The sequence below is a fragment of the Asparagus officinalis genome, chromosome 6 (assembly GCF_001876935.1).
Source record: "Asparagus officinalis chromosome 6, Aspof.V1, whole genome shotgun sequence".
Lineage (NCBI taxonomy): Eukaryota > Viridiplantae > Streptophyta > Magnoliopsida > Asparagales > Asparagaceae > Asparagus > Asparagus officinalis.
This window is the reverse complement of record NC_033799.1, coordinates 872,332-895,111: the sequence shown is the minus strand read 5'-3', so window position 1 is coordinate 895,111 and position 22,780 is coordinate 872,332. Positions and strand designations below refer to the sequence as shown.

The window sequence follows — 22,780 nt, the reverse complement described above, 5'->3', positions numbered from 1 at the left end:
AAGTCAACGCCTAACACGTGTTGCCGGTTAGTCTTTCACCGTAAAAAGGACAAAAGTTTACGTATTCAACATCGTAGCAGGTCGTTATTAATAATGCCAAAATCCATGCCTTACACGTATGGGGAAATTTATCCCGAATCCTAAGTAGGGATAAGTCAACGCCTAACAAGCGTTGCCGGTTAGTCTTTTTCCGTAAAAATGACAAAGTCTATGTATTCAAAATCATAGCATCAAGTCTAAGAGGGTTCATTCTCTTAGCACAACGTTACATGTGAAACGGATTCAAATAATTCACATGCTAGCCCGACTCAAACAGTAGTCGGTAAAGGCTTATCAAATCCGTTGATGGCTGAGGGTTTGCCAAAAATCCTATGCATGTTCGTAGGTCCATCAGCTTAATGGATGTGAGCCGAGACTTGAAACAGATGAGCTAAAGACAAGTCTCAAAGACTTAGTCAAAAATGCACGAAAGCCACTTCCATGTCTTAAGTCATAACGCTGAGTTCAGACCCGCGATGCAAAAACCAAACGCTTAGGTCAGACCCGCGATGCAAAACCCAAACGCTGAGGTCAAACCCGCGATGCAAAAACCAAACGCCGAGGTCACACCCGCGTTCCAAATTCAACATGCAAGGGTGAGACCCGCGTCTCAAGTTTAAAATGCAGGGCCCACCCCCGCATTCCAGAAGCAGGATTATGGTGCATACCTTCACACAGGTCCTACATGACAAATCCCTTCAACCAAGATGCCTTCGAAGCGAGTGTAGAGAACGACTCCTTTACGACAAGGAATCAACAGCTCCAAAATCAGAGTTGAGATCCAAAGTATTCCGAAAATTCGTCCCAGTCAACCGCGAACTTTCGAAAACTTTGGAGGGGGTTCTGTAGGCTGTCTAAAAATCACAATAGATAGCTTATCCCCCATCAAACACCGATGATGGAAGTTACAATCTGACAACTTCCAGAAGGCTATAATCTCGCTGAAGGTTACGATCTAACGACCTTCACGATAACCGATGAGAGCTCTAGTTCAACAGCATTCACAATCAACATCGGGAGTTACAATCTGACGACTCTCATATTCTCAAGGAGCCAAGACGAAGATTACAAGACAATGACTTTTGCAACGCTATGACAAAAGAGATTACTTGTTGATGATCTCTCCAAATCAAGACGCGGACTCATCACCGCGCTCTAAGACCAAAACACGAAGGTCCTCCTCGTGTATCAACACCAAAACATGGAGGTCCTCCCCGTGTGTCAACAGTAAAACGCGAGGGTCGAACCCATGTTACAACATCAAAACGCTGGGGTCGAACCCACGTTACAACATCAAAACGCTGGAGTCGGACCCGCGTTACAACATCAAAACGCTGGAGTCGGACCCGTAATTCCCTATAAATATGGATAAACTCAATAGAGTTCAGGCTGGCTTTTTGAAACTAGGACTTGGCAACAAAGGGGGAGATCTTGGAGCATCATAGATTGAGAGATCAGCATTCATCCTTTGGAGCATTCCTTGAAGCCTTCGGCCTTGGCTTGAGAACCGATCCTCGGTTCAAATCAACTCTTTTTCAAGAGTTTCCAACTCGTCCAGAGTTATCAACTCGTCCAGAGTTTCAAACTTGCCACGCAAGTTCTCCACAACGTTAAATCGTGAGGAGAAGATATTGTTCCAGTGAATCAAGATATTCGGATCGTCAACGGAGAGCAAATTCGACGCGAACAATCGAAGGAGGTACTCCATCGCCAACATGAAGAACCTAGTTTTAAACAAAGGGAAGAATCCAGATCATTCTCCTCTCTTTTGTAATCAAATTGTAACCGGGATCGAAGGAATACAAGTCAAGTTTCTTTTATTCTCTTTATTGCAATTTTTTCCAACATACAAGAGAATCTGAAGGCAATAATCTTCAACAAACTGAAGATTTCCAGATATTCGATATTTGTCTTCTCAACCGAATTCTTTTCGGTTTTAACAACTCTTTTCACCAGAGTTGTTACTCGTTCTGAGTTACAAAACTCGTCAAGAGTTCTTGATCAGTTAGACCACACAAGTCATTTGTTCTAGTGAGTTGAGACATTCGGATCGTCAACGAGAAGCAAACTCGACGCGAGCATTCGAGGGAGGCATCTCATCGCTACCGTGAAGAACCCAGATTTAAACAAATGAGAGAATTCATATCAATTCTCTTCTCTTTTGTAATCAGGAATTCAAATTGTAATCGAGAGTTGAGAGAGTTCTAAATATTCTTTTTCTAAGTAGTTAGAGAGAATAAAATCAGATACAATTCTTTTATTATTTTCTTATTACAAATTTTCCACAAACAAAAGATGGCGACTCCGCTGGGGACTAGCTTCTCTGACGATGAAGTGGTGGTGCAATCCGATGTCCATCTCGCTGGAACAACTATTGAAACTCTCGTGGTAGAGTTTGATCAAGCCAAGTTCGAGGAAGCTCTTTCCTCTGGATCGCTTAGCCCCAAGGCTAGACGCAACATTCAAAAAATCTCCAAAGAGATCCAACCTGCTGCTGAAAGGTCAAAGAAAGCCCTCTCCTTTGGTCGATATTCATCAAATCACCCCTCCTCTAAAGGAGCGGACTTAGCCCCTGCTGGACTTGTCTAACAAGTTGAGCAGTCAACACGACGTACTATGGGCTACAAACGGCCTATAGAAGAGTCAAACTCTATAAACGCCAATGATGTTTCTGCAAAGGCTTTGAAACAAGCTAAAAAGAACGCCGCTCGAAGACACAGAAGATCCGTCCGGCGTGCGCATCTTCGAGAAAACTGATCCCTGGTTCAACGCGAGGATTGCGTTTTCGAAGCTCCGCCCAAAGATTGCGTTCCTACTCCAGAACGTATACTTCGCGGCAATGAGCCTAACTATGAGCCTCGAGTGATACAGCTTAAACGTGATCCTCAGGGGTGCGTTGTCCATCCAAAACACAGTACTACTAAGGATAAATATGCACCTCATGAGTGCGTCCAAATAAAACAGGACCCTAAGGGGTCTGTTTCATCAATTAAATGCAGGCTAAAGCTTGGTGTTTTCAAATCACAGCGTAACCCTCGCGTTTTGTCTCCAAAACACGATGTGGTCCGTCAAGTTCAAGAGCTTAAGGTTCATGTCCAACAAGAACCCGCCTCGCCCACTCAAGGACAGGGGGTTTTATTTCCGACCTCATGCTCGACGAGGAATTACTCTCAAGTCTCTGATTTGCGAGAATTACTCTCTAGAGGGAAACCAACGCAACAAATAGCTCATTTTGAAACAAGCTAAAAAGAACGCCGCTCGAAGACACAGAAGATCCGTCCGGCGTGCGCATCTTCGAGAAAACTGATCCCTGGTTCAACGCGAGGATTGCGTTTTCGAAGCTCCGCCCAAAGATTGCGTTCCTACTCCAGAACGCATACTTCGCGGCAATGAGCCTAACTATGAGCCTCGAGTGATACAGCTTAAACGTGATCCTCAGGGGTGCGTTGTCCATCCAAAACACAGTACTACTAAGGATAAATATGCACCTCATGAGTGCGTCCAAATAAAACAGGACCCTAAGGGGTCTGTTTCATCAATTAAATGCAGGCTAAAGCTTGGTGTTTTCAAATCACAGCGTAACCCTCGCGTTTTGTCTCCAAAACACGATGTGGTCCGTCAAGTTCAAGAGCTTAAGGTTCATGTCCAACAAGAACCCGCCTCGCCCACTCAAGGACAGGGGGTTTTATTTCCGACCTCATGCTCGACGAGGAATTACTCTCAAGTCTCTGATTTGCGAGAATTACTCTCTAGGGGGAAACCAACGCAACAAATAGCTCATTCATGCCATTGTGAGCAGCTTATTTCAGCAGTCCTTTCCGAATGCTACTGTTGTACACCTGAGCCTCGCAAGTCTGTGTTCGATAGACTGGCTAACGTCACAAGACCTACCAAGCGATGACGTCATCAGAAGAAAAAGGTTTCTAAAGCTGAATATCCTCAGGTCACTATCAACATGATCGGCAGAGGGAAAGCCTCGGCTCCCAATTCTGATGAATCAGAAAGAAGCCATTCCCCGAACGTTCGGGAAATTTGCGACGAGTTCGAAGGAGTATATCGACATACTCGGACACAGACAGGAGCTATCCGCTCGGTTAACTATAGAAAGTTGGCCTAAGGAATTACTTCTGATGATGAACATTCGGCAATCGTCGAATCTCAATCTTCAAGCTCCATCGTGGCACAGGAAGTTTCCGTTTACATGACTGGAGACCCCGAGGATTTAGCTAAAAGAGTTGACGAACACCACGTTATGCTCCATGCACAATAAGAGACACTTCTCCAAATGAAGGATATGTTGGCCCAGCTCCTCGCCGAAAAAGGCCAAAAACCTGAATCTTCCCCAAGGACAATCTCTAAAGGGAAGCAGAAAGCGCTCGAGAACTTAGAACATGAGACTCACAATTTGGAGTCTTCCTCCGAAAACGAGAAAGAGATGGAGAGAGAACCGAATCCTCAGTCAACTAAAGTGGATGAGCTAGAAGCCCGCCTTAACGCAATAGCTAACAGAAGTGAGCTCTGAATGGGATACAGCTCCCTATCTGCCGAAGTTTAAGGCTCCAACTTTACAACATTTTGATGGTACAGGGTCACCAAACCAACACATCTACAACTTCAAGTCACAAACTGGAGATGTGGTAGCAAACGACACCATCTTAGCCCGTTTGTTCATCGGTACTCTTAAAGGAGTTGTCTTTGAATGGTTTATGAAACTGCCTGCTGGATCTATCTAGAAATGGGTAGATTTGAAAAGGCTTTTCTTAGCCAGGTTCTTCGAAGATGACACGGAAGTTTCGGTCCTGACTCTTCTCGCCACCAAGCAAAAGAAGGGAGAATCCATCAAGACTTATGTGGAAAGATTCTGCAGCATGGCATTGCGATGCCCGTCAGGTATGACCCAATCAACCTTAGTTGAAACTTGCAGGCACAACTTGCAGACTCAGCTCCTCGCTCAGATGGGAGTGGTAGAATGTCGCTCCTGGAGATAATTAGTTTCGCAAGGAGAACAAGCCGAAGAGATTGTTGCTCAGGTCAAGGCTGAAGAAGTTACTCAACCCAAGTCACAGCAGCAACGCAACCAGAACAATGCGCCGCGCTCAAAGGGAAAGGAGACGTTAGCTGCCGATACCGATGCACGCACGCCATCAGGGAAACAAGGCAAAGCACCAAACCAACAAAGAGCGCCTAAGCAATACTCGTTCAAAGAAGAGCATGTGGACACTCTGTTCCAACTACTTCGGAAGAATAATAAATTACAGCTCCCCGAGATCAGAAAACCAGATGATGTAGGATAGGTGGATGACCCCAATTACTATCGCTATCATAGGTTCTTGGGACATCCTACCAGAAAATGTTATGTGTTCAAAGACATCTTGCAAAACTTGATGAACGCTAACGTACTTACTCTGAATCCGGAGCAGAAGACTGTATCCACTAACTTGATAGTGGTTCAGTTCGGTGATTTCCTCCCTGTAACTACAACAGATGGCGTCATTCCCATTCGTAAAGGGGAAATGCACTTGAAAAACACCGACTTACATAGTCAGAAGGACAGAAGGTTTGTACCCCTCACTACCCCAAAAGGGGAGATCATGTGGGTCCATGCTGACCTAATTGAAGATCAATAGTGGACGAACACCTCATCCAAAAAGAAGGGAGGCAAGGCTAAGTCTTCCAACATGATTAGCCCCTCGGTTACTGAGAATGATGACCACCTCAAACCTCTTACCAATTCAGAAGAAGAGAGGATTGCCCTGGCAGCATACCCAGGAGATAACCCTGGCACTCGGTCAGGAAAGGCTTACTTGAGAGACTACAACCAGAACGCTCAAGAAGCTGAAGAACAGCCCCAAGACGCTGGGGGTTCTGTACCAAAGAAGCCGGTCGATAAAGGGAAACAAAATGAGCTCCGGTTCAACAAAAATCTTCACCAGGATCTTGGGGAGTCGAGCGCTCCCTTCCAATTCAATGTCATGGCGTAGCTGGCCAACATACCGGCTAGGATTACTCTATATAAGCTCTTGAGGTTGTCCAAAACTACCAAGGAAGCTCTCATCGAAGCCTTAAAGAACACAGAGAGCTTTATCACTTAAGTCACTCCAATTCCTAAAGCGTCTGAAGATCAGTCCTACATGCAATGCTTACAAGCAGCCAGAAGTCTACCGTGCATATCATTCACTCAGGAGGATATGCAAGTGAAACATAAACATGATAGACCTTTGTACTACACAGGATACATCGGGTCATCAGAAATCAGCCGCGTTCAGGTTGACCCAGGCTTGGCACTCAGTATCATGCCTTACAGAGTCATGCAAGTCTTAGGGATTCCCATGCATCGGCTGAACGCTACTCAGACTACCATTTTCGAATTCAACGCTAACAGCACTCGGCCCCTTGGAAAGATCAAACTCAAATGCCAGATTGGAGACCTCAAGTCCGAGGTGACTTATTATATCATAGATGCGGACACGTCCTACAATCTATTGTTGGGACGACCATAGATTCATGCAAATCGTATTGTCCCGTCTACCCTCCATCAGGTTATGAAGTATGCCAACGAGGAAGGAGAAGTTCGAACCTTGATTGCAAGAAAATACCCTTTCAGGGGAGTGGAAAACTTCCACACAGATTCGGTATTCTACTCAGAATCACAAGAAAAAGAAGAGATTGACAGCGGTAATGAAGCAGACGTCGAGCCAGACCCTGAAGGAAATTGTCCATGGGAGTTAAACTTCAATGTAATGGGTTAATGAAGCAGACGTCGAGCCAGACCCTGAAGGAAATTGTCCATGGGAGTTAAACTTCAATGTAATGGGTCAGGATGAGAGCAATAATAATGTACCGAGTGAGGGCGAATGGTGCATTAATGAAGATTTTATTTTGGTGTACTTGTCTGATGAGTCATCTGATAATGAACAAATAAAGAATAAAACTGATGCAGGTACCAACCCGTGACACACATTATGTGCAGAGGCATCCCTCACATTGCCAATTAAGTCATCATTTGCGTCAGATGCAGAAGCAGAAGATGCACAAAAGGCTTTCTTCAAAGTCCCATCCAAAAGGAAAGGGCAGAGGCCGATCCATTTCGGTAAAGTCAAACCTGAACCACTCAAACGGGGAAGCTCGGAAGAAGATGATGGAGTTCCTCAATTCCATTATCATGAACCCAATTCTATACATTTAATAAAAGAATGGGATATAACTTTAACAAAAAACAGGGTTTAAACTTCGGGAAAGGAAGACGAACACCGATTCGAATGTCTCTAACCCCCGAAGGAAAACCTCCGGACTACTATCAAAAAACCGGAAGGGGTGTGGGTTACGTCACAACTTCCTCTGTCTCAGAAAATGAAATCAGTAATTATCTGCGTCAGGACCATTCATCCAGAACATCTTCCTGGGAATCTGACGTTAGCATCGGGCCTTTCTTCAAAAGTCTAATTGTGAACATGGTTTCAACTAGTCATCCAGATGAAGACGCAGGGGGTGACGAAGAGTTAATCGAATCGACCAATGATCCTTGGATCAAACGCCTCAACATCTTGTGGGATATGCGATTCGAACAACGCGAACCACCCACTAAAGATAAAGTGATCCAGGTCAACATGGGAGATGAACATGACCCTAAGCCCATCTTCATAGCTAAAAATTTATCATCATCTGAGAGAGAGGATCTTATATCTCTCATCCGAGAATATATAGATGTCTTTGCTTAGAACTATGAAGACATGCCTGGTCTTGACCCAAAAGTCGCCATGCATCGGCTCAACATAGATCCGGATGCAAAACCCGTTAAACAACAACAACGCCGGTTTCGTCCAGAGAACATGGAAGCAATTGAGTCCGAAGTTAAAGAGCTTATAGACTCGGGTTTTGTCAGAGAAGAACAACACCCAGACTGGGTAGCCAACATTGTTCCAGTCCCCAAGAAAAATGGTAAGGTCAGAATATGCATCGACTTTCGTGACCTCAACGCAGCTTGTCCAAAAGACGAGTTTCCTCTTCCTATCACGGATGTCATGATCGACAATATCTGCGGGTATAAAAGGATGTCTTTTATGGACGGATTCTCAGGGTACAATCAGATCAAGATGCATCCTGAAAACGAAAAGCATACTACGTTCAGAACTCCACTGGGGGTGTACTGCTACACAGTGATGCCTTTCGGCCTGAAAAACGCAGGTGCAACTTATCAACGCGCAATGAATGCCATCTTCCATGAACATCTATGAAAGAAGATCGAGTGCTACGTTGACGACATAGCAGTAAAAAGCCAGCATAAAGGCGATCATATTACAGACTTGAAGACAATGTTCGACATCATGCGAGTTCATCAACTGAAGATGAACCCAACAAAATCTTTCCTTGGAGTATCAAGCGGGAAATTCTTAGGATTTATCGTCACATCCAAGGGAATCTCTCTTGACCCAGAAAAAGTGCGTGCTATCCAAGACATGCCACCTCCGAAGAATCTCAAAGAGCTCAGAGGCTTGCAAGGTAGACTGGCCTACATTCGAAGATTCATATCAAATCTTTCAGGGCGCTGCCAACCTTTCTCTAAGCTCATGAAGAAAAGAGTACCCTTTGTTTGGGATGGGGATTGCCAAAGCGCATTCGAGGAGATCAAGAAATATCTTACTCAACCGCCGGTTCTTGTAGCCCTAATATCGAGAAAACCATTCCTGTTATACGTGAGAGCTATGGACCATTCTCTAGGAGCTTTGTTAGCTCAGAACAACGATCAAGGCCAAGAGCAAGCCATCTATTACCTAAGCAGGACTATGATGGGAGCCGAACACCGGTATAATCCAGTTGAAAAAGAATGTCTCGCTTTGGTATTCGCAGTCCAGAAGATGCGATATTATTTGGTAGGACAAACGATTCATGTCATCTCTAAGGTGAACCCCTTAAGAGTTCTAATGACGAAACCATCATCTCTGAATTGTCGGTTAGCAAAGTGGGCTATCCTCTTGTCACAATATGATATGCAATTTATGCCCCAAAAAGCAGGCAAGGGTCAAGCGTTGGCAGACTTCTTAGCCGATCACCCGGTGCTAGGAACATCTAAACTGTATGAAGAATTGCCCGATGAAGTCGCTGAAGCTTACGTCACTCAAGAAGCAACGCAAGTGTGGAAATTATTCTTCGACGGTGCATCCAGAGCAAATCCTCATGGAACAATTACCGTGGGAGTCGGAGTGGTGTTCGTTTCTCCTAATGGTCACGTGATCCCAAGAGGATTTTCCTTGATCGAACCTTGCACTAACAACGTAGCTGAGTATAATGCTTTGCTACTAGGAATGTAATTTGATGAGGAACTTAATGTAGGTGTAAATTTTGATCTCCCGAAAACAGGGAACTTCGTTTGTATTGATAAGAAGGCTTATTACCGACGAGTCTCTTCAAATGAGGGGAGCCTTTGGCAAAGGTCCAAGTTCAACCTTTGGGAGATTAGCCAGCCGAATATGCAACGGCCAATCCTCTTTTCTTCATGCTGCTGAAGATGGGTTTTAACAGGCAAGGGATGGCATGGGCTATCCCTTGATTCGTGGGATTTGACCACTGATGGAGGTGAGGGAGATAGCTTGACTGCTCCTTGAATTATGGGATGTGACCACACGTTGTTCGGAGACGTCCTGCTGTTCATTCGTACCGTCAATGGTCATTCGAAGAGCTGTGCTCTGCATCACGCTACATAGGAGTGGGAAAGCCCCTCCTCGTATGCGTGACAACGGCTGTCAGATGCTTGCGTGGATCTGACCAACCACCGAGCGTTGGCGGCTCTCGTCCCTTCGCCTGGACAACTGAGGTGAGCCGCATTTATGAGGGTGCAGGATGTTTCGGCGCCTGTCCGCTCATTCGTACTGTGGACGGCCATCTGACGGGCCTGGAGTATTGTGCCCTCTCCCTTGATTTGTGGGATTTGACCACTGATGTAACTGTTCCCATACTCCAAGTGGGCAGTTGACAGTGAGCTGGCGAGTCTGCAGCTTGGGTCTGCAGGCGAGCTTAGGACTGCAGGCAGACTTGGGTCTGCAGGCGAGCTTGCAGGCGAACTGGGTCTGCAGGTGAGTTTGGGACTGCAGGCGGACTTGGGTCTGCAGGCGAGCTAGCAGGCGAACTGAGGCGAATTGCGAGCTGCAGGCGAGCAGGCAGTCTTGGGTCTGCAGGCGGATTTGGGACTGCAGGCAGATTCGAGCTGCAGGCGAGCAGGCAGACTTGGGTCTCTCATCTTGTAAATTCTCTAACTTCTTCCACTGATTGGTATTTGGATTCCGGAGCAAATATCCACGTCTGTAATGACCGCTCTTGGTTTTCAAATTATCAGGAATCACGTGGAGGAAGCATAAGCTTAGCAGATGACTCCACTAATTCAATAATAGGAAGTGGACGTATAGAGCTCACCATGACTTCTGGGAAAGTTCTTCATCTGCAAGGCGTTTATCATGTTCCTTCTCTCCGTCGCAATCTGATTAGTGAATCTCTTCTTCTTAGAGCTGGTTATAGGATTGTAAAAGAATCCAATAAATTTGTGATTACAAAGAGTAATGTTTTCATAGGAAAAGGTTTTATCTGTAATGGCCTTTTCAAACTCAATGTAATCAATTCCAGTTCTAATGAAATTTCTGAGTCTTCTGTTATTCAAATTGTTGAGTCTTGTGATGTTTGGCATGGACGACTTGGACATGTTAATTTCCAAACCTTGCAGAGAATGAGTAAATTAAACCTCATTCCTAAATCTTCTCATGATCCCTCATCTAAATGTGAAATCTGTGTTCAAGGGAAACACACTAAAAAACCCTTCAAGTCTATAACTAGAAACTCTGAACCCCTCGAATTAATTCATAGTGATGTGTGTGACTCTAACCGAGTTCTCACCCGAGGGGGTAGGAGATATTTTGTGACTTTTATAGACGATCACTCCAGATATTGTTACACCTATCTTCTCAAAACTAAAGATGAAGTCTTAGATAGGTTTAAGGTGTTCAAAGCTGAATCTGAGAACCAACTTGACAGGAAGATCAAGATTCTAAGATCTGATCGTGGGGGGGAGTATACCTCAAATCATATGACTGAATATTGCCAAGAACACGGTATTATTCATGAGGTTACTGCTCCCTATACACCACAGTCTAACGGGGTAGCTGAACGAAAGAATAGAACCCTAATGGACATGGTGAACTGTATGTTACTCAGTTCAGGAGCACCTGAAAATCTCTGGGGTGAAGCTCTTCTTTCTGCTTGCTTCATTCTCAATAGGATTCCCCAGAAATATTCCGATACAACTCCTTATGAATATTGGAAGGGGAGATCTCCTAATCTGAATTTCTTCCGGGTTTGGGGTTGCTTGGCTAAAGTAGCTATTCCCGAACCTAAGAAGAGAAAAATTGGTTCTAAGACTGTAGATGCTGCTTTTATTGGATATGCACTTGATAGCAATGTTAACAGATTTTTAGTCATCAAATCTGAAATCAGTGACATATCCAACAATACCATCATTGAAGCAAGAGATGCAGTCTACTTTGAAAACATCTTTCCTTTCAAATCTAAAATCTCAGAAAATCCCAGATCATCCATTCCTTCTGATCTTCCATCTTCCAGTTCTTCTCAACCTCTTGATATTGAACCTCGAAGAAGCAAAAGAGGTAGAATCGAAAAGGATTTTGGAGAAGACTTCCTTACCTTTCTTGTTGAAGGTGATCCAAGCTCATTCCAAGAAGCAATGGATTCACCTGAATCTCCTTTCTGGAAAGAAGCCATTGATAATGAAATTAAATCTATCATGGAAAACCATACTTGGATACTCACCGACTTACCTCCAGGTTGTAAACCTATTGGTTGTAAGTGGATATTCAAGAAGAAACTCAGAGCTGATGGTTCCATAGATAAATTTAAAGCTAGATTAGTAGCTAAAGGCTTTACTCAACAAAAGGGCATTGATTATTTTGATACATATTCTCCTGTAGCCCGAATATCAACTATCCGAGTATTACTAGCCTTTGCTGCTATCCATAAGCTTATCATACATCAGATGGATGTCAAGACTGCTTTCCTGAATGGTGATTTAGATGAAGAAATCTATATGCACCAACCTGAAGGCCTCATTGCCAAGGGTCAGGAAAACAAAGTCTGTAAGCTTGTTAAATCTTTGTATGGTCTTAAACAAGCTCCAAAACAATGGCACCAGAAATTTGACAACGTCATTGCACAATATGGCTTCACTGTGAATGAATACGATAAATGTGTCTATTCTAAAGTGATAAACAATGACTATGTCATTCTCTGTCTCTATGTTGATGATATCCTTATCTTTGGAACAACACTTGAATTAATTTCAAAGGTTAAGGATTATCTTTCCAAAAATTTTGATATGAAAGACTTAGGTCTTGCAGACATGATACTTGGAATGAAAATCTCTAGAGACACTAGAGGAATATCTTTGAGTCTTTCCCATAGCATTGATAAAATGCTAATCAAATTCAACTTTCATAACTCTAAACCTGTTTCCACACCTTATGATTCTTCTATACCTTTGAAGAAGAATGAAGGTGAACCTGTCTCCCAACTAAAATATTCTCAGATGATTGGATCTCTTCTTTACATATCCAACCGAACCAGACCTGATATAGCTTATGCTGTAGGGAGACTGAGTCGGTATACTAGCAACCCTAGCAAAGATCATTGGTCTGCCTTAGAAAGAGTATTCAAATATCTAAAAGGCACAATTGACTATTGCTTGACTTACACTGGTTACCCTGATGCTATAGAAGGGTATAGTGACGCCAATTGGGTCACGGATTCCAACAGTGTAAAGTCTACATCTGGATATGTATTTCTTTTTGGTGGTGCTGCTGTATCCTGGAAATCATGTAAGCAAACAATAATTGCCAGGAGCACCATGGAATCTGAGCTAATTGCTCTTGATACTACTTGCACAGAAGCCGAATGGTTAAAAGATCTTCTATCTGAACTTCCTTTGGTCCCTAAACCCTCTCCTCCTATTTCCATTCACTCTGATTCTAGATCTACCATAGAGCTTCTAAAGCAAGTACATGTAAATAAAAAACATAACAGACATATTCAAATAAGATATAAGTCTGTACAACGCCTATTAGGCAAAGTTGTGATCTTGGACTTTGTAAAGTCTGAGAAAAATCTTGCTGACCCTTTGACTAAGGGATTATCCAGGAGTGTGGTTCTGGATTCATCGAGGGAGATGGGGTTAAGCCCATAAATGAGGTCACTGACAGCGGCAACCCAACCCTTATTTGGAGACGTAGTCCCAATGTCGGTTCAATGTGGTAGAAACAAGCTGGACAAGTGACTCTCGTGTGGAGCATCGACCTAGATATATTTATATATCATTATGTAGCATTTGCTACTACCCCTTCTCTATGATGACGATGCTCTTATGATACAGCTGGCTAGGCTGAGTTTTACTCTTAATAAGTCCAACGCGTGTATTGTGGGGGGTATTAAATAAACAGCTGTAGTACCCTTTGAGGACTTACCTACGTGAGAGGAACCGTGATGGCCGCGGTTGGTGGGGGCAAGGCTGACCCCTAGAAACTCTCATGAGTCGGTTTTTTGTGAGCATGGCCTTTAACGCTCAACCCGCTTAACTCAATAGATGAAACGTATTGTGTGTGTTTTTATCAATACCTGATCCAAGGGGCCTAATTCAAGGCCTAGTCCATTATGTCCCTCAGGTGGCGATAAACTCACTAAGGAAAGGTTCAAAGCCGAAAGCTACCTCTCCCGAATTCACGATACGAAAGGTTGCCCAACCTATATTTATTCTGTGATTTATTTATTGATTTATTATTTTCAGTCAATATTGCCTTTTGGGGGGGACTGTTGGAAGCTTATTCATGAAAATGCAATTTTGCCTTTGTGAATAGTCCCACATCGGAAAATGAGATGAATAGTAAAGGGTGTATAATGGTTCTCTCCTTATTGGGCTTTGAATAGTGTTTTGGGTTTTGTGGGCTTTGCGGTTCTACCACACACGCGCGCGCGCGCACGCACGCCACGCGCGCTCGCCACGGCCCAGCCCGCACGCGCCCGCGCCCCCTCGCACGCCGCACTCGGCAACACTTGTGCTTCTCAAGCGCTTCATTTTTGCACGTTTTACACATTTTGTAACGGCTGCATGCGGGTCACGGAAGCCATTTAACGCGTGCGTAACGGTCCCTTGGATTCAGCGGGGGTTACACTTTCCATCACCTATATAAAAGGAGGCTTGGAGCTCATTCAGACACACCCACGAAGAGGACAATATCTACCTCTTCTCTCTTCTCTACTCTTATCAGCCTCCAAGAAGATTCGGGCTACATATTGTACATATTCTATTTTCTGGCAATGTTTTCGTCTGAGCATAAAGCTCTGTGTCTCACGCTCCGAGTGCAGAGCCGGCCAGATTCCGGGGGTTTTTACCGCTAGGGGAGAGAAGACAAACTGCGCCAGGGCGATAGGCGGGTCCTTAATCTTCTAGGGCAGTGATATCACGACTGCTCCCAATCAGGCCTGAATTTTCTAACTCTTTAATTTGTTTTATATTATTATTGTTTTGACAGCAGTGTATGGGATAGTTTCTCCGTCATTCTCGGTTTCACTTTGAAAGTTGTTAATTTCGTAGTACTATTGTTCGAAACTATGGCAAAGAAACGAATATTTCTATCAACTTTGAAGTCTTTGATGCAAGTAACAAGAAAGATTTTAACTACTTCTGAAGCTTGTCTACTAGATGAGCTATCATCTCGTGCCTTTTTTTTTTATTTCATTTGTCATCTTGTTTTCCACCAAACAGCCGAAAATTTGGGTCGGGCCAAATTTGAGGTTTATTTTTTCGCCGGAGAAAAAATAATATACCAATATGTCGTCGAAAAATAAATGTACGAAACTGTCACTAAGCATAAACAAAATATATTAACTTGGTATTTTTGACTCTTGTTTTCCACCAAACAGCCGAAACCCACAATGCATAGTAACATAATGACACCGTGCTTTTAGTCCAGTCCTCAACGGTTCATAAAACAACCGGGGGGGGGGGGGGGATAAAAAGTAAATAAAAGGAAAGGAAACAAAAGAGAAGGTAAGTAGCCGTTGGAGTATTCAAAAAAACATACACACGCAAAGAAGTCTCGTGGGCCCTGCGAGATTCCCCGCTCCCACGCACGGCCGAGAACGCTCGTTCACTAACGGCTACTGGGTCCCACTCTCAGAATATATAGCCGTTGCTCCTACTCTCTCTCTCCCTCCCTCCCTCCTCCCTTAATTTCTCTCTCACTCCTGTCTTTTTTTCTCCCTCTCGTTACGAAATCTCTAGTTCTTCTGCATCAAATCATGACTGTAGAAGTGAAATCGGAGAAATCAGAGAGTACCCAGGCGGAGGAAGTATCAGATTCCCCCAAAGCAGGGCCCGTCAAAGCCACCGGAGATCCCCTCAAAGAACAGGAAGCGGAGGAGGAGAAACCCAATTCATCAATGGAGGAGGAGGAATCAGAAGAGCAGCCCAATCCATCCATTGAGGAGAAGAAATCGGAGGAACCCATTTTGGATTCCGAAGTGAAAAAGCCCGAAGATGAGCCCAAACCCGAAGAATCCTCAGACTCGGCGAAGGTCATAGAGAAGAGCTCTTCTTTTAAAGAAGAAAGCAACTTCCTCTCTGACCTCAAGGAGCTTGAGAAGAAAGCTTTGATCGAGCTCAAGGCCAAGTTGGAGGAAGCCATCCTCGAGAAGAAGCTCTTCAAGAATGAAGAAGCAGAGCCCGAGGAGACCCAAGAAGAAAATGAAGGGAAAAAGTCCAGTGAAGAGATTGATAAAGATCCCTCTCTATGGGGAGTCCCTCTATTGCCGAGCAAGAACAACGCATCCACCGACGTAATCCTCCTCAAATTCCTCCAAGCCCGTGAGTTCAAAGTAAAAGAATCCTTCGAGATGCTGCAGAACACTCTCAAGTGGAGGAAAGATGAGAGCATCGATTCTGTCGTCGATGAAACCGAACTGGGGTCTGATTTCGAAAGGGCTTGTTATATGGACGGCTGTGATCGAGAGGGGCATCCGGTGTGCTACAACATCCCTGCGGTGTTTAAAGACGAAGAGTTTTGTAAAAAGGCACTTGGGAGTGAAGAAGGGAGGAAGAAATTCTTGAGATGGAGGATTCAGGTAATGGAGAAGGAGATACAGAAGCTAGATTTGAGGCCTGGAGGGGTTTGTAATTTGCTTCAGGTTACCGATTTGAAGGATTCGGTTGGCGTTTCGAAGAAGGAGCTGAGGGATACCATGAAGCAAGCTCTTCAGACTCTGCAGGATAATTATCCTGAGTTTGTTTCGAGAAATGTGAGTCTTTTCCCCTACTTAAAAAGTTCACCTTTCTGATTGTGACATTCTTGCATCAAGTGTTGAAGTTATTTCATATTTGTGAAATGTAGCTTTATTCATGGTTGATTTTTGTGAAACATGCATTCAACTCATACATTAGACTAGCCTTGTCATTTACTACAAGAAGACGGAGTTGTTAAGTGCATGCTAGTATGAGAACATAATACCTGAACTGCTAACTTACGCAATAGAAGGAATATTGGAGTAATAGTATGTGCAATAATTTGATCCTTTTAGCTTTCTGTATTTACAATGTGGAAGTAGTGTTATTACAATAAAAGTCGATTCGCTAGCATTCTGTATCTACAATTTTAAAGCTTTGATATGCGTGAGGGTGCTTCTACGCGCTGCTCTTTGTAGTGCATCTAGTGGCAATTTCAAACCTGCAAGCTTTGAATTGAACATGAATTTTCTTTCTACTAAAATTGAGGAATGAGGCTAAGGCTCACTCCTCTTCACCCTTTACACGGCACTCACAAACACTCGGGTCTAAATCTCTCTCTCTTTCCAGATCTTCATAAATGTTCCTTTCTGGTACTACGCATTCCATGCTCTCATCTCCCCGTTCTTCACCCAAAGAACCAAGAGCAAGTTCGTCTTTGCTCGCCCCGCAAACGCCACTGAAACTCTCCTCAAGTAACCTTCTCCTCTCTTCTCTTCTCTTATTCTGGTATCCATCTTTTTGCCAATCATTTAGCTAACCCTGAGATAATTTATCAGGTACATCCCTGCAGAAGCTGTTCCCATCCGCTACGGCGGTTTCAAAAGAGACAATGATACCGAGTTCTCAGTCGAAGATGGTGCAGTCTCGGAACTGACTCTTAAGTCTGGCTCAACAGAGACTATTGAATTCCCCGCACCGGAGGTATCATGCTTGTTATCATCAGATTCCATTGAGCTTTTCACGTTAAGATGATTATCTATATTTATACGCCTCGGATGCTCATCATACTTAACCCTTTTGCAGGTTGGGACTACCCTGATATGGGATTTATCGGTGTTGGGCTGGGAAGTGACCTACAAAGGGGAGTTTGTGCCGACGGATGAAGGATCCTACACTGTTATCATTCAAAAGGGGAAGAAGATGGGGCCTCAAGAGGAGACTGTTCGAAACTCATTTACAAGTAGCGAGCCTGGAAAAGTTGTGGTAACGATTGAGAACAAGACGTACAAGAAGAAGAGGGCTCTGTACCGATACAAGGCTAAGAGTTCTCGACTGGACCGAAGTGATCCTAGAGAGTAGCTTGACGCTTGAGGGGATGAGAGGGAGAGATATTAAGAGTCAATTCTTTTAAGGGTGATGGTTAGTGTCCAATTCTTTTTTAGGAGATTTGGGGTGTTATCTTTTTTGTTGTATTTCGGAGTTGTTATACGAATTTGGATTGGATGTTATCTTTTGACGAAAATGAAGAGATCTTATTAGTTTTTAGATGGTCGTCGGAAAACCCCATTTAACTTTCAAAATATTAGAAAACCCCTCCTTGAGTATAACTTTCAGGCTTCGTGAGAAAAACCTAATTAACTCAGATAAACAGTTTTTATAATATTCAAACAGTCATACTGTATGGCTGATCGCGTGGCCTAATGGATAAGGCGCTCGCCTCCGGAGCGGGAGATTGTGGGTTCGAGTCCCATCGCGATCGTAGTTATTCGTTGTTACTTTTTTCATATTTTTTTAACAATTAATTATGTTAACAGTGTAACTTGCATTTTCTGCATTTCAACAATTAATTATGTTAGAGTGTAACTTATATTTTCTGCATTCTAGAAAGAGCTCTGCTATAGGGAACCAAAATATGGGACCATTGGAAGGGACAAATGAGATGTCCTCTCCTATTACATAATGAGCTGACATGACCAGCTCATTATGCAATAGGAAGAGGGCAATTTACCTGTCTCCTCCATTGGCATGACCAACTCATGACATGCTTAATATTTCAACAGAATAAGAGTCAATATTTGTAAGCAACAACCGCCATCTAGATCATCTTCCTCTTCAAAAAATTTCCACCTATTATTTATTTATTTTCAACGTCAACATTCTCAATTAAATTGCGAGTTACCTCCAAAAACAGATGAAGGACAGGGGGGAAAAAGAAAAAGAAAAGCCAAAACAAGGACTAAAATAGACTAGTTTTACAATTTGGGTACCTGAGTGAAGGCCCATACTAAGTAGATGTACAAAATGTGTCCACGGTATTTTCCTGTGGCGTGCTCATTTTGACCTGTAGAACATGAAAAAAGCCCATTGGAAAAAAAAAAATCCATACCTTCAACCTGTGGATATATAAAAGAGAAGAAAGTGAGGGAGGATAGTGATAGATAGATTATGACATTATGATTATGAGCTTGAAAAAGGTTAGAGCGTGCAATCTATTTACTCAGTAATTCAATTCACAGATTAAAAAAGGGTAAACGATTGCAAGGATAAAAATCATATCTCAACGCTCTCCCTTCTGATCCTTTCTCTAGTTTTTCTTTTCCTTTGCCAACCGTCTCAGCAAGATTGTAAATTACATCCAAAGCCGAAAAGGAGGAAAAATGAGATGGGGTTAAAAAGGAAGGGAAAACTCTTAAGATTGAGCATAATGGGGCCCACATGAATTAGTTTTTAAAACTGGGCCCCCCAAAGTATACGGGTCAGGCCGGAGCTGTGAACTTTCCATGGTTTTAGCTCGGCTCACTTCCAGATCACATAACAGCGTGTGGATGTAAGTCAGACGATGAGAGTGAGAGTGATGGTTTATGATATTTGAATACGACACTTTCGAAGTTTAGCTTAAATATCTGCTGTTTTTTTTTGTTTTTTTCCTCAATAGAGCTGGATTATATTATGAAACAATGGCCTCGGCTTGAAACTATGTAGTTTTCCTTATACTAGTCTTCTGTAATTGAATTTTTTTTTTAAAACACGTTAGTGATCATAATTTTATATAAGGGATATTTGTCCCTCAAATATTTAATAGTTCCATTTTAGTCCCTCAAATCTTAATTAATTGCTCATTGGTCCCCCAAACCCTAACGGGTCTTGTAATTTGGTCTTGAATGGCCAAAGTACCCCTTTGTTATGATTTTTCATTCAAAACCCATATATAGATAGATATTAGAAATATACCCATGATATCCTTGAGAGAAAGTAGAGGAACTATATCATGTTGGAGAATAATGTGTGGCGTTGAGTAAACAAGCCTAATATGTTTCTTCGCGCGCTTGACTAGTATTTCATTGATGTGTTACGCATCTTGTGAGGCTCTCGAACCTCTGTTGATCCTTGATGAACTGTTCCTAGCCATAGTTACCCTGAATACTTGAAGAAGAGAGAACGAGGGAGAGAACTGAGAGATTTAGGAAGAATTAAGGAAGAAGATGAACGAAGATTAAAGTGAGAGGAAACAGAATTCTTTTCATAGATTGCAATGATTTTACAACACTCTATTTATACAGTGTAATTCCCTCTCAAAAGAAACACTCAAAAGGAAAGTGCACTGTTTGTGCACGTGCACCAGTCTAACAAACAAAACAGAATTGTAACAACAAAACAGAAAATAACTGTTTCAGCTGAGCTGGACTTGAAACAGTTATTGGCCTGCTGAGCTGGACTCTATTTTGCAGATAGCTCCCTAATTTCCAAGAGGTTTGCAAATCAGACCTTCCTTTGTATATCAGTCCATTCGCCTCTGTGCATTGCTCCTTGATCAGACTGTCAGACTGTTCATTGCTTCCTTGACACAGAATCAATATTAACTCCTAACAAATTCCCTCCCCTTAAATTGGACATTGTCTCAAGGTCAAAGGTAGGAAATCTCTTGACCAAATCCCAATAAGACTCCCATGTGGAATTCAATTCTGTGCGTTGCTTCCATTTGATTAAAACCTGAGAAATTAAATGGTTACCCCTGACAATAGATCTCCTGTCTAAGATTGCCTCTGGCTCATCAACTATCTCCTCCACATATGTAGGAAAATCAACTTGAAGGACAATGTCAGACCCAATTCTTCGTTTCAACTGAGAAACATGGAAAACAGGATGGATCTTAGCTTGAGCTGGAAGGGCAAGTCTGTAGGCTACTTCACCAATTTTCTCTAAGATTTGATATGGGCCATAATACTTAGGAGAAAGCTTATGAGGTTTGTGTGAAGAGACACTAATTTGTCTGTATGGCTGAAGTTTAAGGAAGACCCATTCACCAATATTAAAGCTTCTATGACTCCTGTGTACATCAGCAAATTTCTTCATTTTCTCAGCTGCACTCTTCAAGCTTTCTTTCAAAAATGTCAGGGTGATGTATCTAGAAAATAAGGCCTCATCAACTGCTTGCACCTTACAGCTTTTAGGAATGTAAGAGAGCAAGGAGGGAGGGGGTCTTCCGTATACTGCCTCAAATGGAGTGGTTTGAGTAGATACCTTCCAAGTAGTGTTGTACCAAAATTCTGCTAAAGGCAGCCATTGACACCATTCCTTAGGCTTGTGACAACAGAAACATCGCAGATAGGCCTCCAAACTCTTGTTTGTTATTTCACTCTGCCCGTCAGTTTGAGGATGGTAGGCAGAGCTGAACTTGAGCTGGCTACCCTGCAGTTTAAACAGCTCTCTCCAAAAAGAACTAGTAAACAAAGGATCTCTATCACTTACTATAGACTTAGGTATACCATGAAGCTTGAAAACCCCATCAAAGAAAACCTTAGCTACTGATTGAGCAGTATAAGGGTGTGTAAGTGCAAAAAAGTGAGCATACTTTGTGAGTCTGTCAACCACTACCAAAATAGCAGATTTGTCACCACTTTTAGGCAAACTAGTAATAAAATCCATTGACAGATCCTCCCATATATAGTCTGGCACAGGTAAAGGCTGCAGGAGACCAGGAGAAGCAACATTCTCCCCTTTAGCCCTTTGACAAATATCACAAGCTTGAACATATCTCTGGACATCCTTCCTCATTCCCTTCCAGTAAAAAGACCTCCTGAGCCTATGTAATGTTCTGGTAATCCCAGAGTGACCTGCAGAAGGGCTAGCATGGTGCTCTTCCAGTAATGAGGCCTTAATGTGTGTAGCAATATAGCTGATAAGGATTTTGCCCTTATAATAATACACCTTCCAGTAATGAGGCCTTAATGTGTGTAGCAATATAGCTGATAAGGATTTTGCCCTTATAATAATACACCACATTCTTCGTACAATAATCCTCAACTGGTAATTGTCCTTGTTGTAATTTGTCATCAAGTTCTTTGAAGAAAGGATCTGTGGAACACATTAGCTTAATTTCTTCAAGCCAATCATTATGGACAGTGGAAATTGCTGAGAGACCCATGGTTTCCTGGGTAGCTTCTTCTTCATCTTCATAGATTCTAGACAAGCCATCAGCAGCTCTATTCAACCTACCAGGTTTGTATTCTACGACATAATCATACCCATGTAACTTGGCCAACCATTTGTTCTGGATGCCTGTATGTATCCTTTGCTCTAGTAAGTACTTAAGACTTTGGTGGTCAGTTCTAATAACAAAACTCCTTCCTAGTAAATATTGTTGCCACCTCTTAGTTGACAGGATAATTGCCAGCAGTTCTTTTTCATAAGTTGATAGAGCAACATTCCTTCCCTTTAGAGCATAGCTAAAATAAGCTATTGGTCTCTCTGCTTGCATCAATACTGCCCCAATTCCAGAATCAGAAGCATCACACTCAATAATGAAGTTCACACTGAAATCAGGCATTGCTAAGATTGGGGGTTGAGTTAGTGAATGCTTCAAAGATGTGAAGGCCTCTTCAGCAACTGGTGTCCATTTAAAGGCCCCCTTCTTCAATAGGTTAGTCAGGGGTTGGGCTATCATTCCAAATCCCTTGATAAACTTTCTATAATAACCAGCTAGACCTAGGAAACCTCTTAACCCCTTCAGTGTCTTAGGTGCAGGCCACTCAATAATAGCCTTAATTTTGAGAGGATCAACCCCAACTCCTTCCTGTGATACAATGTGCCCCAAATACTCCACTTGTCTCTTGCAAAAGCTGCATTTTGACATTTTTGCCACCAACTTGTGAGCTTCCATGATCTCAAACACCTGCCTCAAATGAATCAGATGATCTTGCCACTGCTTGCTATAGACCAGTATGTCATCAAAAAAGACCAATATGGATTTCCTGAGCAGATTTTTGAATATATTATTCATAAGAGCCTGAAAAGTTGAGGGAGCATTTGTTAGACCAAATGGCATCACTAAAAATTCAAAGTGTCCATGATGTGTCCTGAAGGCAGTCTTTGGTATGTCCAGCTCATACATTCTGATCTGGTGATAACCAGATTTTAGGTCCAGCTTAGTAAAGAACTTGGTTCCATGAAGTTCATCAAGTAGTTCATCAA

At 42.8% G+C, this 22,780-nt stretch overlaps 1 protein-coding gene and 1 non-coding gene across 2 annotated transcripts; both read left to right on the top strand.

Moving 5' to 3' along the window:
* Window positions 15,139-17,851, top strand: LOC109844620 (patellin-4). The gene is made up of 4 exons (XM_020413733.1): window positions 15,139-16,383; window positions 16,937-17,061; window positions 17,146-17,290; window positions 17,393-17,851. The coding sequence occupies exons 1-4, from the start codon at window positions 15,388-15,390 to the stop codon at window positions 17,666-17,668; spliced, it is 1,542 nt and encodes a 513-aa protein (XP_020269322.1). The 5' UTR covers window positions 15,139-15,387; the 3' UTR covers window positions 17,669-17,851.
* On the top strand, window positions 17,996-18,068 carry TRNAR-CCG. The gene has a single exon. It is a non-coding gene; the product is annotated as a tRNA-Arg (tRNA).

Excerpts from the sequence above, each read along its gene's own strand:
- LOC109844620 (XM_020413733.1), top strand. The coding sequence starts at position 15,388 with ATGACTGTAGAAGTGAAATCGGAGAAATCAGAGAGTACCCAGGCGGAG. Across the intron at positions 17,062-17,145 it reads GCCACTGAAACTCTCCTCAA|GTACATCCCTGCAGAAGCTG; the intron begins GTAACCTTCTCC and ends ATAATTTATCAG. Across the intron at positions 17,291-17,392 it reads TTGAATTCCCCGCACCGGAG|GTTGGGACTACCCTGATATG; the intron begins GTATCATGCTTG and ends ACCCTTTTGCAG.